Genomic DNA, 15,600 nt, shown 5'->3' with positions numbered 1-15,600 from the left:
AGAGGTATAGTTTAGATTTATGCCAAGAACATACTGTACTATATTAAATGATCAATGTATTCAATGTACTATTAAAAAAAAAATAATAATTTTGTGGGTGAGCATATGTACATTAGTGCTCAGCCTTCAAGTTAAGACATGGCATTATCATACATTACAAAAGAACTTTGTGGGTTGATTTATTAAGAAATCAGAAGACTTCTTAAGGTTATGTCAAGAAATGAATTCCATTAATATACCATTTCTTAATCTTGTTGTTTTTGTTTTACAGGATTTTAATGGGAGGTAATGGCTCTAAGGATGAACTTGTAATTGACACTTGACAGTTACCTGCTTCCAAAAATAATGCCCTGTGTTGAAGATCCATAAAATGCAACGATGATGAGTTAAAACAGGGAGGCAATTAGAATGAAAATAGCATATTTTATAAATAGAATTTTTAGAATCAAAGTCATAAAATCAAACCCATGAAAGTACAAGCATCTGGTTTGAAAAAACATGGCATACAGTTCTGTTAATGAGTTAACTGGTATGAAAACATTATTTCTATTTTTTGCAAATTTAAATTAATTCTTATATTCCAAAATTAACATTTGTTTGGCATATCATTTACCGCTCTTTTCAAAATTTGAAGTAAATATTCAGCAATGGGAAGGCTTCCTCTGACATGCTTCACTCAGTGCAATAAAACAACAAAATTCAATTTCCTTTCCCATTTTGTGTCTATAAGAATCAGTCTTGAAGAATCTTATATACAGTATGTCCATGAATAATCAAAAAACAATTGAAGAAGTAGAACATATTAAAAATGGAATAACACTTACGTATTCATCATAAGCTTCATGTGCTGGTGGGAGAGGTGGCCTGTAACCTGGAGCTGATAGAGCTCCCCTTGCTCTAGATGCAGGAACACCCCTAGTTACAGAAGAAACTGGAAGTGCTCCACGTGTTACTGGTGTCCCTCTGGATGCTGGAGCACCTCTTCCTGGTGGAAGGGGAGGAACTGCACCTCCACGTCCCCTATGTGGAAAAAAATAATAGAACTTAAGACATTAATAAAAAAAGTTGCACCAGTTAGATAAAAATACTTCCAGCTGCTGAATTAAAAGTACTGAAAGGTTCCTGACATTTTTGGAACAGAAACATATTTTCAGAATATAAGAACTGCTAGGATAAAAATTAAGAGGTTATACTGTAGGCTCAAGAGTAATCTAAGGAAATACATACTTTTTAACAAAAAAGGTGGGAATTCCATGAAATAGTCTCCCAGTAGAGGTGGTAGAGACAGTGTCTTAATTCAAGAAGGCATAAGATAGGCACATGAGATTTTATAGGGAAATGAAGAGATAGTGAATGTTGCAGATGGGCAGACTGGATAGACCATTTGGTCTTTATCTGTTGTCATATTTCTATGTTTCTATGCTATATCAGACCAAATGGTCGATCAAGCTCAATATCCTATCTTAGAAAGATGAAATCAAGGTAATTTGGGAGATTCCAGCTTCTAAACTGTGATAAAATGATGCATTTTACAGCAATGATTTATATCATATGAATTTGTAGTACAGGTTAATAACTCCTTCAGTATAGCAAATATACATTTATGTTGCTGGAGCTGGAAACTCATGTTCCTGGAACCAGACATGCAGATAGCAAGCCACAAGTTGGGACAGTTATCATTTAAATGAACCATTCTCTCATCCCCTAAACCTCCCAGATTTGAAACATAACCATATCACCCCTGATCCTTCCATTTATGAAGCTTCAAGAACCTCATTTATTGATCCCCTGACATGAAACAACCCTGCCCCAATCACTCCAGTATTCCCACTATCTACTGGAGGTTTTCTCAGTGACTCATCAGGGGTAGGAGCAATCTATAAATGTAGGACTCAATTCTGTAAATGGTGCCCTAATTTGGACACCAATAAAATTTTAGCACTAAATGCTATTCTGTAAATGGCACTCAGATTTGGATGCCCTTTATAGAATCACATTTGGAACCAGGATCCACAGCCAATTCTGGGAATGAGGATTACACCAAGTACAGTCTAGTGTACTGTAAGTTCTTCTAAATTAAACACACATATCCCTTTTTCGATAAAATTGCTCATAAATTCAAGGTACACCCTTGTTTTAACTATGCCTTTCCTTTGGCTGTGCCCCCCTTTTTTTGAATCCGCACATAAAATTTATGCACAGGTCTCAGGATTAAAAGATGTCCATGAAAATGTCAATGAACACCAATTAGCACCATTAATTGATAGTGGCCAATTATTGGTGCAAATTGTATTATTAATTAAATTGCATATATAAATTGGGTGTGTGCCCATATTTTGCACACAGTTTACAGTTCCATATATAGAGTTGGGAAATTGGTGCCCAGGATCAAAATAATGCAGGTTGACCCCCTTCCAGCGCTAATGCTACAGGGCAAGCTATGAAATAAAGATGCAGTAAGCACCCTTAAAATTCATATTTAGGTATTGTGACTACTCGTGTGCATACATTGCAGGTTATACAGAATGCTGCTGCTCGAATGCTGATGGGTGTGTCATTCTTTGACCATATCTCACCTATACTGAAAAAGCTTAATTAATTTCCAGTCCAATTTTGCATAAAATATAAGATAATAAAAATTGATACATTGGGGGACATATGGTAAATTGTCCAGATACTTTAATGAAATCTTACACATATACAAGCCAGGATGTTAGATGTGGGAAGACACAAAGATGTACATTATTTTGATACAGAATAATCTTCCTTTTCAGTGGCTGGCCCAGTTATGTGGAATGATATGCCTGTGCAAATACAAAATATTCTGATTTATAGAGTTATATAGCAAATTTTATACAAGTCTGATTCTCTGCCATGAAGACATACAGTATAAGCAAGAACCTGGCTTACCCCAACCCTCACCCCCTTTTTACAAAAGCGTAGCACGATTTTTAGTGCCGGCTGTGGCCGTATCAGCTGTGACGCTAATAGAATTCCTAAGAGCATCTGAGCTGTTACTGCCATGGCCAGTGCTACAAAACGTGCCCCCCTTTTGTAAAAGGCGGGTTTAGTGGGAGGCTGGACAGTCTTAATTAATAAATTCTCTTTTCCCATTCCGTATCTATGGTGAAAACAAATTTAGGGGAACTAATATGCTCAAATTTGCAAATCATTTACCCTTGAAAATATTCTTTTTTTCCAAATTCCATTTGCTTATTAAGCTCAGGGTACAGTTCATTGTTCCCGGCACATAGCAATAGGACACAGTTACAGCCATAAGCTGAGTTTATGATATTATTTAATACAACTCTTTTCACCTAGATTAAACACCGTTTTTCATTTTTATACTCTTAATTATTCTGTAGAATTTCACATTTTCTCGGAAGCATGCATAGAAATAGTCACAGGTTGTTTTATTCTTTACTTTCTAATATGAATCTCTTTTATGATCATGTATTACTGAACATTAACTTTTGATTAGGGTCAAATAGGCTTTCACACTGTTGGTACAAATATATAAAGCATGTCAATTTCTCACTCTTCTATTGCATACATAATCTAGTCTACATTAAAACAACATTGCAAGATAGCTGAATTACCTATAGTTGGTTGAGAGTCTGTTATTGAGAAAGACATGGGGGAAGCCACTGCTTGCCCCTGGATCGGTAGCATGGAATGTTGCTACATACACACACACACCCCAAGTGACACCAGCTGCACATACTATAGCACATGGGTCTCAAAGTCCCTCCTTGAGGGCCGCAATCCAGTCGGGTTTTCAGGATTTCCCCAATGAATATGCATGAGATCTATGTGCATGCACTTCTTTCACTGCATATTCATTGGGGAAATCCTGAAAACCTGACTGGATTGCGGCCCTCAAGGAGGGACTTTGAGATCCCTGCTATAGCAGGACATATAAGGCATCTGGAAGGCACCTATTTGGAGACTATTCTATAAGGGAAATTAGGAGTCTATTTTCATTTATTGAATACCAGTGTGACAAGGCATATTCACATGCATGCTATTAGGTGTGAACATCTACATCAGCCATAGAACTGGCATAAATGATCTTGCCTAGATCAAGAAGATTCAGGCATAACTTATAGTGTGAGCCCTGCCCCTGTGCTGCCCAGACTCTGCCCATGTGAATGCCTGGGATGCACTATGAAGGCTATATGAGTACTCAAAATAGCACAAAGCTTGATTATAATTTATGCATGTATTAATTCACATGTAGCAGGACAGGGGATACCACCTTCACAACATGGATATCCAAATAGAGTATAAAAGAATGAAGAAGACCAATGATGCTAAAGACGCTTGGTTCTTCTATTAAAAGATTCAACTTTATTCTTCAATTACAGGACTCAACACGAATGTGTTTTGGCCACATGGCCTGCCTCAGGAGTTTGTATTCCTGGTGAAACTCGGGCACTTATATCCATGCTTTTTTTTGGAGCATGGATATAAGTGCCCGAGTTTCACCACACTTCCCTCAGTTTTCGTAGACAATCGATATACAATCCTATCACTGCACTCTAAGTTTAAAGGTATCATTGATAGTTGGTGTGCTTTTATATTAATTGCTTTGCCAAGAATAAAGACTCCTTATGCAGGACATGTAGCCAAAACACATTTGTGTCGAGTCCTGTAACTGAAGGATAAAGCAGAATCTTTTAATAGAAGAACCAAGTGTCTTTAGCATCATTGGTGTCCTTCATTTTATTATATTTTGTTCACATGAATACATGCATACATAAATTACTGCTATATAAACATTTACACATATTGTACATGCCACCTAAATCTATTCTGAAATGTAATAAGAACATAAGAAATGCCACTGCTGGGTCAGACCAGTGGTCCATTATGCCCAGCAGTCCACTCACGTGGCGGCCCTTTTGGTCAAAGACCAGCACCCTAACTGAGACTAGCCCTACCAGCGTACGTCCTTCTTCAGTTGGAACTTGTCTAACTTTGTCTGGAATCTCTGGAGGGTGTTTTCCCCTATAACAGCCTCCGGAAGAGCGTTCCAGTTTTCCACCACTTTCTGGGTGAAAAAGAACTTCCCTACGTTTGAACGGAATGTATCCCCTTTCAACTTTAAAGAGTGCCTTCTCGTTCTCCCTACCTTGGAGAGGGTGAACAACCTGTCCTTATCTACTTCATTCAGTACCTTGAATGTTTCGATCATGTCCCCTCTCAATCTCCTCTGTTCGAGGGAGAAGAAGCCCAGTTTCTCTAATCTTTCATTGTACGGCAGCTCCTCCAACCTCTTAACTATCTTAGTCACTCTTCTCTGGACCCTCTCGAGTAGTGTCTGTGAAGTACTAATGTGTGTGCTGTTGTACTTCGCCTTGAAAAAGGTGGATTATTAATAAACAAACCATAAACCAAATTCAGCTCCTTACAAAATGACCTCCATAAGTGTATTGTCCATGCATTATTTATATGAGAAAATGCTGGGAACCCCCAACAGTTAACTTAGAGGTTTTGCAGTTACATTTATGTTAATTGTGGTTAACTATGAGCATTGTGTGCAAACACATGAGCTAATAAACTGACCCCCAGAGAGAACTGGTAGATGTGTTCAGAGTAAAAACCTACTACTGTTCTGCTCCTACTTCTTAAAATTACCCTATTTTTCTTTAGACAAAATGGGAGCTAAAACTGAAATGTATCGGTAACACCTAAACAAAGTTCTGTCTAAACACTTACCTTGCTGGAGCCGCAGGAACTATTCTAATTCCTCTCCCTCGAATGCCCCTGCCACGAGTTGAATCATCAGATCCATTTAAATAGGATAATTCTCTCAACTGCTCCTGACGAATTTCATCATTATAGTCCTAAAAAAAAAAAAAAGACACACAAGTTAATATGACTATACTTTTTTAATACAATATTAATGTGAGTGGAGGCAGTTCTATAACTGGAGCACCCTTTGGCCAATATTCAGTATTATTTAACCAGCTAGAAATGGTGCTGACTGGTTAAATAGTGCTTAGCTGGGTAAACACAAATATTCAGCGTTATCTCCATCGAATATTTGCAGTTAGTGACTGAAAGGTAACAGGCTATATCAGACGATAACAGACAATTTTCAATGCTGACCAGCCAGGTTAGCATCCAAATCAGGCCGTGCAAATAGCAGGCTTATCTTTGGCCATTATAAATTTAACCTGCCAATGCTGAATATTGACTTAGCCAGTTAAATTTACACCAACCAAAAATAAACCGGATACTCAATGCTAGTCACCAGATATGGCCAGCACTGAATTTCCACGTTCACTGCCGAACATGGGAGTTAGCCGACCTGCCTATCAAGCTCTGAATATCAGTCAGCCTGGGTCTGCACGGTAAGTGCCTGTTCATAATGGAATCTAGGTGCTTAGGCCCGGATTCTGTGGCTGGTGCCATTGTTGGCAGCCACCTTAAAAGCAGCCACCAATCGCGTATCAGTCACACGATGGCGATTGTACAGAATCATGCCTCCAGCAAAGCCAGGGTTTTCCAGGCCTACATTTACGGCGCCTACCTTGAATGTGAATCTCATCTCCGTAGGTGTTTTAGGCTGTCTAATGCCACGTCCGTCATTATCCATACCCACAATGACAGGCAGTCTAAAGCACCTATGGAGACGCAATTCTGGTATCAATTTTTAAGCGCCGCAGGAGCCTTGAAATTTAGTTAAAAACGTTGATTAAACAGCGCTTTTTACTGAGCTTGGGTGCTTACCAGTGCCTAAGAAATCAGTGCCTTAGGTCTGTTCCAGAATATTAGCATAACCCAGTGTTGGTGGGCCTAATATTTAAGCAACCACAGTTATACCAGCTACAAAGGAAACACTTATTCTATAAGGGATCTTTTACTAAAACTGCATTATGTGGTAATGTGCTTAATGCAGGAGAACTGACTTGAAGGACAGGGTAAAGAATTTTGATTAGTTTGCCACTTGTGTGTGCTAACCATTTGGAGGGGGTATGTTCGGGCAGAGAATGGGCATGGAAGCGCTATTTAGCTAGAGCACTGACATTAATCCAATGCTAACTGAATGATGCTGACTTAACAGGGGTGCCCTTAGTGTCTGCATAATAGGAAGTGGTGAGGGGTTCCATGTTAATTTCTTGCAGTGGCCTTGTACTAATGCTAATATTAGCGCATAGCTAGAAAATGAAATAATTGAAAAAGGTCAAATTTATAAGTGCATTAGAAATGGGCCTAGGGTATGGGAAAGTTCCATGTAATGACAAGCTAAGCACAGTTCTTTGTCCAGCCTAATAAAAGAGTCCATGGATTACCTTTGGAAGTGAGAGCTTCATCTAAATCTCATCTATGCTCCTCCTCTGCGTATGTCTCCCCTAAATTCTATAAAGTCTACCTAAAGCTAGGCACTTACACCAGTAGGCTTAGCCAACGTGGGCACCTAAATTAATTGATTAATAGGCTTACTCAACGCTGATAATTGGCACTTCGCACTTCATAATTGCAGTGAATTGGACTTAAGTGAAAGATAGGCACCTGACTCTAAAAAAGGCAACTCTATAAAAAGTAGGCGATTAGTCCAAAGCACCTACCTAAAAAGTGGACATGGCTAGGCATGGCTAGGATCTTGGGCATGACTTCAAGTTAGACACCTGTTATTGACATAGGCGCAGGCATTCAGGCCAAGAAAATCCTGGAACAAATATGGTGTTCCTAAAAGTTAGGATGCCTAGCAACCGCTACGGCTGCTTAGGCAGTGCTAAGTACAAATCTATACAGTTCACCTAACTTTTATAGAATCACATTTTTGTGTCACACTTTTCGGCACTGATTCTTTAGGCAACATATAGAGAATTGAGACATATCTGCTCAATATTAAGCACTCGGCAAGGAACAACTCCTGGCTGGATAAATAGCACTTCGCTGGCTAAGTGTTAATATTCAGCACGAGATGGCAGCTGTATATTAACACTTAGCGGTTAGTCCAGTCTCTGGCTATGTTGCACGACATAACTGGTTAGCGCCAATGTTCATTGGCCAGATGGACCCGCATGAATAGCAGGTCTATTTTGGGCTGCTATAACTTAGCTGATTAGCCAATAAATATCAGCTATGTCAAAAGTAGTTTTAAAAAAAAAATCAGAAATTCAATGTTTTGTCCACCGAAAATGGTGCTGACTGGTTAAACTATAATACTAACAAATTGATAGAAAGTTTGTGGGGATATGAAGAATTTGTGTCCACCGGTTTATATTTGTGATGGTTGTTGATACTCGTAGTTACCAGTTTTTAAACGTTTTGAAAAAATGTGATTTTCTCCTGATGAAAATGAATTGGAAAATGGATCTTGGGTTATTTTTGACTGGCTGAATTTAGACACTGTAGAGTAGATATTCAGCTGGCAGTGGATAGTGGGTTTTTTTAATCCACTGCTGGCATTATTCCCAGATAGCCATTGCCGGTTCATGATTATGCAGCCAGCTATTTCTTATGTACTTAAGTGCAATATTCAGAAAGATAGGATTAAGTTTTATGCAGTCCAATTTGGCAGTTTAACTTAGGTGGTTAAGTGCTGAATATCAGCACTTAACTGTATAAGTCCCAACTCAGCCTCCAGACTGCTCATATAATAACTGGCTTTGTTTAGTGATCAGTACTGGTTTTTCAGTGGCACTAATATCAGCAGAGAGCCCACACAAGTGATTATGGGGTTCATCTCAAAGCACTTTGACACCCAATTAGCGACTGAGACAAACAGAAAACAATATGAAGTCAGTGACGTGTGGTGAGGGCTTTCAGGGGATTCAGTGAATCCCCAGCTCTACCGATTTGTCCTTTTAAAATTTATTTATTTGTTTAAAACTGTTTGCTTGATACAAACTGCATGAAACAAAAAGTAAACCAAAAATTAAAAATGCAGTGCTCTTGGGCTGGGATTCTCTGAACCCCCTGAAGGACATGACAGTACTGCTCTGACTATTGATGGCTGCGCAGCATAGCTTATTGCCTGCTCAACCAATATATTCAGAGCAGTGCTTCTCAGGGCCTTGAGGGAGTGGTGTGAAGGTCCTGTCACTGATGAAAGTTGTTATGCCCAGTTTAATCATTCAGGAATTCTTAGTGAAAGAGTTTTTCTGAGGTCTGTTTAAATGAGTATCTTACGTGGCATAATGAGTGAAGATGGTGCCAGAGGTGGAAGGATGGTAGCACCCTTTATTCCCCCCCACTCTCCACACACTGGGCAATAGGCAGTCTCTTATCTGCATTCCCTTCCCCCCCCCCCCCAGTACCTCTTAACCTCCTTCAGTTCTTCAATAAAAGTGAGTTGGGACTCCTATTTGCTGCTTGTGCCAGCTTGAACCTTCTTTTTTTATGTAACTTCCTGGTTTCATGAACAGAGCATCAGAGGGAGGGCTCGAGGTTGGCCTGATCAGCAGGTAAGAGTCCTTGCTCGCTGCAAGTGAAGAATTAAAGGAAGTGCAGCTAAGAAACCCCCATTACGGGGGAGGGGGGTATGGATGCCAGGATTCTTTAACTGGTGGGGCTTGGGAATCCCCATTAGCCACATCACTGCTGTGCTGCTTCTGGGTGGCGTCCCTGCTAATATGAGGTGCTTCTCCCTCCAACCCCCTTTAGAATACTGTTTTCTTTGAATAAATTATAAGTAAGAATTTATATGCACTGGTTCACATTAGCGACGGTTTTCAATATTTATTAAATTGGTTACAGAGATTTATCCTTTTTGGGTTATATTTCACAAAATTAAGGGGTTCTTTTATTAAGTTAAAAAGCACTATCGCAGGGTGTGTCAGACATCCCGTGGTAGTTTTGGGATTGGAGTGCGCTTCCCATGCACTAAAAAATTATATATATATATATATATATATATATATATATATATTTATATTTATATATTACATTGGAACATGTCTGTGGGTGGAAAGTACGTATGTTCTGAACTAATCATCACAGCTATATCACTGTACGCTAACCAATTAATGTGCGGTTAGTGCATGTGCCTTTACTTCCTACAAAATTCAGTAGTGGTTAGGACTTACATGCTAAAGGTCATGCATTAATTGGGAAATTAATGTGTGTTCACTTTGGGTCAGGACTGTTACAGTTATTTTTCCCTGTAAGTTTGCTCATTTGTTTTCTCATCTATAGCATCTTCCATCTTGGATAAAACGGTGCGGTGGCCTTGTGAATCCACTAAAGCTTCCCAGTAATTCAGGAGTAAGACTAGAATGGGAGAATTATGAAGGGGCGCTGAAAAGTTCTCAGCCCAACCAACCAGCTTCCTAAATTCTGAGCATTATTTTGCCACTGTAGCTGAAAAGAGTGTTATTCCGCTAAGTTCCAATTTGCAGAAAAAAAAATTCTATATTGTGACATTGCTTCAGATTATTGATTGAATCATATCCATGTCATTCTCTTCTTGGCTGGGCTGAGAACTTTTTCAGCACCCCCTTGTAGAAGTGCTGTGCTAAAGACAGTGCAGCTTAGTACAGCAACCCTAATGACAAGCTATGACATCCTGTTAAGCGAAACTTTCAGTCCCCCCTCAAATCCAGTCGGGTTTTCAGGATTTCCCCAATGAATATTCATGAGATCTATGTACACGCACTGCTTTCAGTGCATATTCATTGGGGAAATCCTGAAAACCCGACTGGATTCGGCCATCAAGGAGGGACTTTGGAGACCCCTGGTCTAGCTCAACCTCAGTCCTTCTACACCAGCATTCTTCAATGCATGGCTTGAGGGTCAGAGGTTGTGCCCATTCATACTCTGATTCTTCCCTCTCTCCTTAAAGAATAACATGGAGATGGTTTCCCATGGTTATCTGCAGGGACGGGAACGGTAATGAATTTTGTCACCGTGTCATTCTCTAGGCACATGGGATCTCTTAGGGAGAAGAGATAGTAGATGATGTGGATATGGGCAATTTATGTTGCTGCTCAAAACCAGTTGAAGTTGTTTTACTAATAGTAGTTAAATAAGGATTCTACTATATATTGAATATCACTGCCTTGTTAACATTGAGAATTCATGTTAAATTTTAGGTTTCATCTGCTTTTTAAAGTTTTTCCTGAAATATTTGGTATTTCATTATCTCTCTTTGGGATCTTTTGTTCTAAGGAAACAGTGCCTTTTCTTTAATGATTTTTCCTTATAAAGAAATAGCAACTGGTTGGCTTATCAAATCACCATAAAGAATGCCACAATAAAAATAAAATATACAGAAAACTTTCTATTAGATGTGACTACTTAAAGTCCCTGATTAGACAGTGCTTATAACTACGAGGTTGGTAAAATTAATAGCATTGAATATGTGTGTTCATCAGGGTGTCATCTAAATGTTAAATTATTCTAATATAATTAGAGAAAATAATTGCATGTTCCACTCAGGCTCTGATTAATACCCATGCTGTTTCCTGTGTGGTGTTGAAAGTGCTGCTTTGTCAGTGTGATTATTCATCATGAAATTCAGGGGTCTATTAATTTTATCATAAATTGCTTAATACAAAATCCTTACCTTAGTATAACATCATTGGTCACTCGGATGGCATAGTTTCAACCATCAGTCATCGGTTATAAGTGAAAAGTCATCTGAAGTGGTGGCTGTTCGCAAGACATAGGAAATTCATATTCTAGATCTTCGACTTTCTGTTAAGCCACTATTTACACTTTCAATAGCTTTTTACATTCTTTGCCCTTAACATATATTTTACAACTTCTGTTCTTTCCTGTAAAGCAGGGGTGCCCACACTTTTTGGGCTTGCGAGCTACTTTTAAATGACCAAGTCAAAATGATCTACCAACAATAAATTTTTTAAAAAGCACAAAGCACACTGTACGCAGAGAGAATGTTAATTATTTTATAGTCCAGGTTTTTTTCAAAGAGGGTCAAGGCAAATGACTCTATGCAATGTCACCTCTGTAACAACCATACAAAATAGACAAATATACCCCCCTCCCTTTTTACTAAACCGTGATGGTAGTTTTTTAGTGCAGGGAGCTGCGCTGAATGCCCCGCGCTGCTCTCAACGCTCATAGGCTCCCTGTGCTAAAAACACTATTGCAGTTTAGTAAAAGGGGGGCCATAGTGCAAAATATAGACAGCAGGTATAAATTCTCAAAACAGACACATTTTGATCACTAATTGAAAATAAAATCATTTTTTCTACCTTTGTCTGGTGATTTCATGAGTCTCTAGTTGCACTTTCTTCTTCTGACTGTGCATCCAATATTTATTTCCTTCTTTCAGCCTCCTGTATGCTTCCTCTTGTCTAGACCTCATTCCCTCCCCCAACTTTTTCATCTTCTCTCCCTTCACCCTCCCCTTTCTTTCTTTCTTTCTCCCTGCCCCTTTCTTTCTTTCTCTCTCCCTGCCTCCCTTTCTTTCTTTCTCTCTCCATGCCCCCTTTCTGTCTCTCTGTCTCCCCTTTCTTTCGTTCTGTTTACCTTCTTCCTGTTTCCCTTCTCGCTTTCTGTCTCCCTGTCTGCCCCCTTTCTTTCTTTCTTTCTCCCTACCCTCCCCCAAGCCATTTGCCACTGCCATCAGAGAACAGGCCCTCAAGCCACCACCGCCCCAAGCTCTCCCTATAAATTAGAAACCTCGGGCCAACCAGCATTCCTTTCCCCGACATCAATTCTGACATCGGAGAGGAAGTTCCAGGGTGAGGCTCTGGTCCAGGGATCAGCAATAAACAGCACCAAACACCCAGTGCTGTGATGTCAATGGCCCATAAGTTAAGTTAAGAAATGGCTTGAACACTCTCCAACTCATTCCTCCTCTAACATTGCAACCCAGCCCAACAGGATGCAGCTTCATAGAACAGCTGCCATATGGGGGGAGGGCCAGCATTATAATCTGATGAGGGAGGTCCCTCCTCCCTCCTGACACTGCTACTTGATACTGACGCTAGCTCTCCCTCCTTGTGGCAGCTGGACTATGATGCCGCATGCTGTTGGGATCGGGTCAGTATCAGAGGAGGGAGGAGGGAACTGGCCTGGGGAGGTGGGGTATGGGGGTACCAAAAGAGAAGTAGGTCCGGGGTGCCATAACCTTTTGAGCCAGCCCTGCTGTGTAGCATGGAATACTTAGGTATGTTCATTAGACCTAACTTTAAGTGTACCAATGGCAGCTTATGCTAGTGTTACTATGTTTATTTTAATATTTATTAATTGTGACAGGCAGCTGCCTGTCACAAGTAGATATCCCCCATGTCAGAGTTAAAACTGTCCCAATTCCAATGGTTAAGGACAGCCCTTTGAAATATGAGTAAGGGGGGCTAAAAAACAGGTAGGGCAGGTAGCTCATAAAGCAGATTTCTACCAGAGCTGTGCGGCTCAGTACACCCACTCTATTATTCCCCCTCTTAGAAGAGTTGAATAGAATCTCTGTAAGCCCCAGAGTAAAAGTTCTGATACAAAAGGGGTTAACAGAGGAGGCGTAGCCCAGGGAGCTGAGCCACATACTGTGCATCCAATCAGAGTCAAAGCTCACTAAGTAGGGAGGGAACAGGCTGCAAGTAAAAGGCAGTCAGGTGGAGTGTTTAGAGAGCAGCTTAGAACGATACAGCCAGAACGTTACCAAGAAGCACAGGAATGCTCCCTAGGAAGGAGAATCCAGGCTCTTTTATGCCTCAGGAAAGCTGTCTTCAAAGAGAACTCCACTGGGAGAGTGAGAGTTCCTAAAGCTAAGTGTTCAGATAGTGGCAGAGTGGGGGAGGGGATAGATTTTGAAGCCCTGCAAGCTACTGCTTAACCCCATAGGCAGGGAAACAGGGAGGATCTGGATGTTTGATGGAACTGGAAGTGGAAGTGGATAAATCAGTCCTCAGTGACTCAAAGCAGGGTATGGAATGGCTGGAAGCAGAGGGAACAGTCTATGTGAAGGTATGGATGAATGAAGCCTCATTGAATGAAATTATTTTTTGCCAGTAAATAAGGAAGTTGGTTCTAAAATATAGAATGGGATGTGAATAAGAGTGGTAAAACTTCCCTTGGATGTGAACGGGAATAGGGTGGGTTACTTCTTAAGAGAACACAGGGTGTGGAAAGCTGGAAAAGTTGTCCTTGTGGCTAGCTAAAGCACTTGTATGGGATTCAGGAGGGCTTTGAACCAACTAATTATTTGGGTGGAATGACCCCTGCACCCTGGTCATGTTTAACCTGTCCAGTAGTGCTATAGCCCATGTTGGGCATGAGTCCAGTTAAGAATGTTCCAGTGTGCTAAGTTTTGGCCTGTGCCAGAAAGAAAATAAGGAAAATTTAAAACCCCTTATAAAGAGTAGAAGTACAATAGGAGAAGCAGTGTAATTAACCCAAAACAGGGCATCCCACTGGGGAAAAGGAAGGGGGACTATTGGAACTGTTTCTGAACAGGCAGCCTGGTTAGCCATGGGGTTACCATTCGGATTGAGACTGTATTATCGTTGGATTGTAGAGATTATTGTTTTGCCTTTCTGCCAAGTTCCTCTGAATGGTGCTGTTGGAAACTATGCTAAGTATGATTTGTGGAGCCTCTCTCGCTGAGGAAGATTGTTTTGAAAGAAAATAAAAAGTTCTTTCTTTGATACTGTGAAGACTGGAGGACTTCTGTTTAGTGGCTTCAGGAGCTTGAGGACCACTGGCACTCCTAGGGAGGTGCAAGTTCAAAAAGTTTGGGGTTGGAGCCCTGGGCTGTTCTTGGGCACTCACAACTCTGCCACAGTATGTATGGTTGTTTTCAATTTAGTTTTTAGGTGGACTGTCTTTTAAATAAATACATTTTTATAAAGGTTTCCTGGTACATAGATGCCATTATAGGACTGGTGCTCAGTGCACAGCATCGACATATCTAACTGGAGTTGCTCAGTTATACAGCAAAATTGTCTCCCCAAGATTGTGAGCCCTCCACAGAGAGGAAGATATCCTTTGTATCTGCATATAAATTGCCTTGCATTACTGAGAAAGGCATGAACTCAATGCAAATTAACCATTTATTTGTTGATATTCAGTAAATATTAAATAAGAATCTTTCATGGAATAAATGAGACATCATGCTACAAAAGCAGATGAAAGCAAAAAAAGGATTGTTGCAAATGATAAAACACCTAGATCTGAGCCAATAACGTTTGTTATTCATGAATCAGCTTCTGTGCATTGGTTATTTACTGCGGAGGAAGGTTTTTAACATCGGTGTGGATTGGGTGTAGAAAATGCATTGTTTCTAGTGAAACAGGGAATTAAGGGTGTTCCAATCAACTCAATGTCCTCTGCAAAGGTAGATAGTAAAAGGTGATGTGTTTTGGGGTTTTTTTTAGGATAAAAGATTTTAAAGGCTGGGGTTTATACCTTTGTTGCCATGACTAAAGTCCTGAGGGACTTTGGAGACCCCTGAGCTAGACACTTAAGAATGACATGGGATTGTTTCCCACAGTTATCCGAGGGGATGGGAATGGTGGTGAATTTTATCACCATGTCACAGATTTGTCTCCACCACCTCTACTGAGAGATGGTTCCACGCATCTACCATCCATTTCTGTTAAAAAAGTATTCATTAGATTACTCCTGAACCTAGACCTCTTAACTTTATCCTATGCTCTCTCATGTTGGATATGATTAGAC

General features: G+C 40.1%; 1 protein-coding gene across 1 annotated transcript in view; it reads right to left on the bottom strand.

Moving 5' to 3' along the window:
* Positions 1 to 15,600, bottom strand: part of KHDRBS2 (KH RNA binding domain containing, signal transduction associated 2) — a 626,093-nt gene that overhangs the window by 199,084 nt on the left and 411,409 nt on the right. Inside the window, exons 5-6 of the mRNA XM_033937546.1 lie at positions 5,722 to 5,849; positions 825 to 1,020 (exon numbers count right to left, since the gene is read on the bottom strand). Coding sequence (XP_033793437.1) covers positions 825 to 1,020; positions 5,722 to 5,849 — 324 coding nt within the window. The remainder of the gene's footprint in view (positions 1 to 824; positions 1,021 to 5,721; positions 5,850 to 15,600) is intronic.

Source organism: Geotrypetes seraphini, chromosome 3, assembly GCF_902459505.1.
Source record: "Geotrypetes seraphini chromosome 3, aGeoSer1.1, whole genome shotgun sequence".
Classification (NCBI taxonomy): Eukaryota; Metazoa; Chordata; class Amphibia; order Gymnophiona; family Dermophiidae; genus Geotrypetes; species Geotrypetes seraphini.
This window is presented reverse-complemented; position numbering and strand designations above follow the sequence as displayed.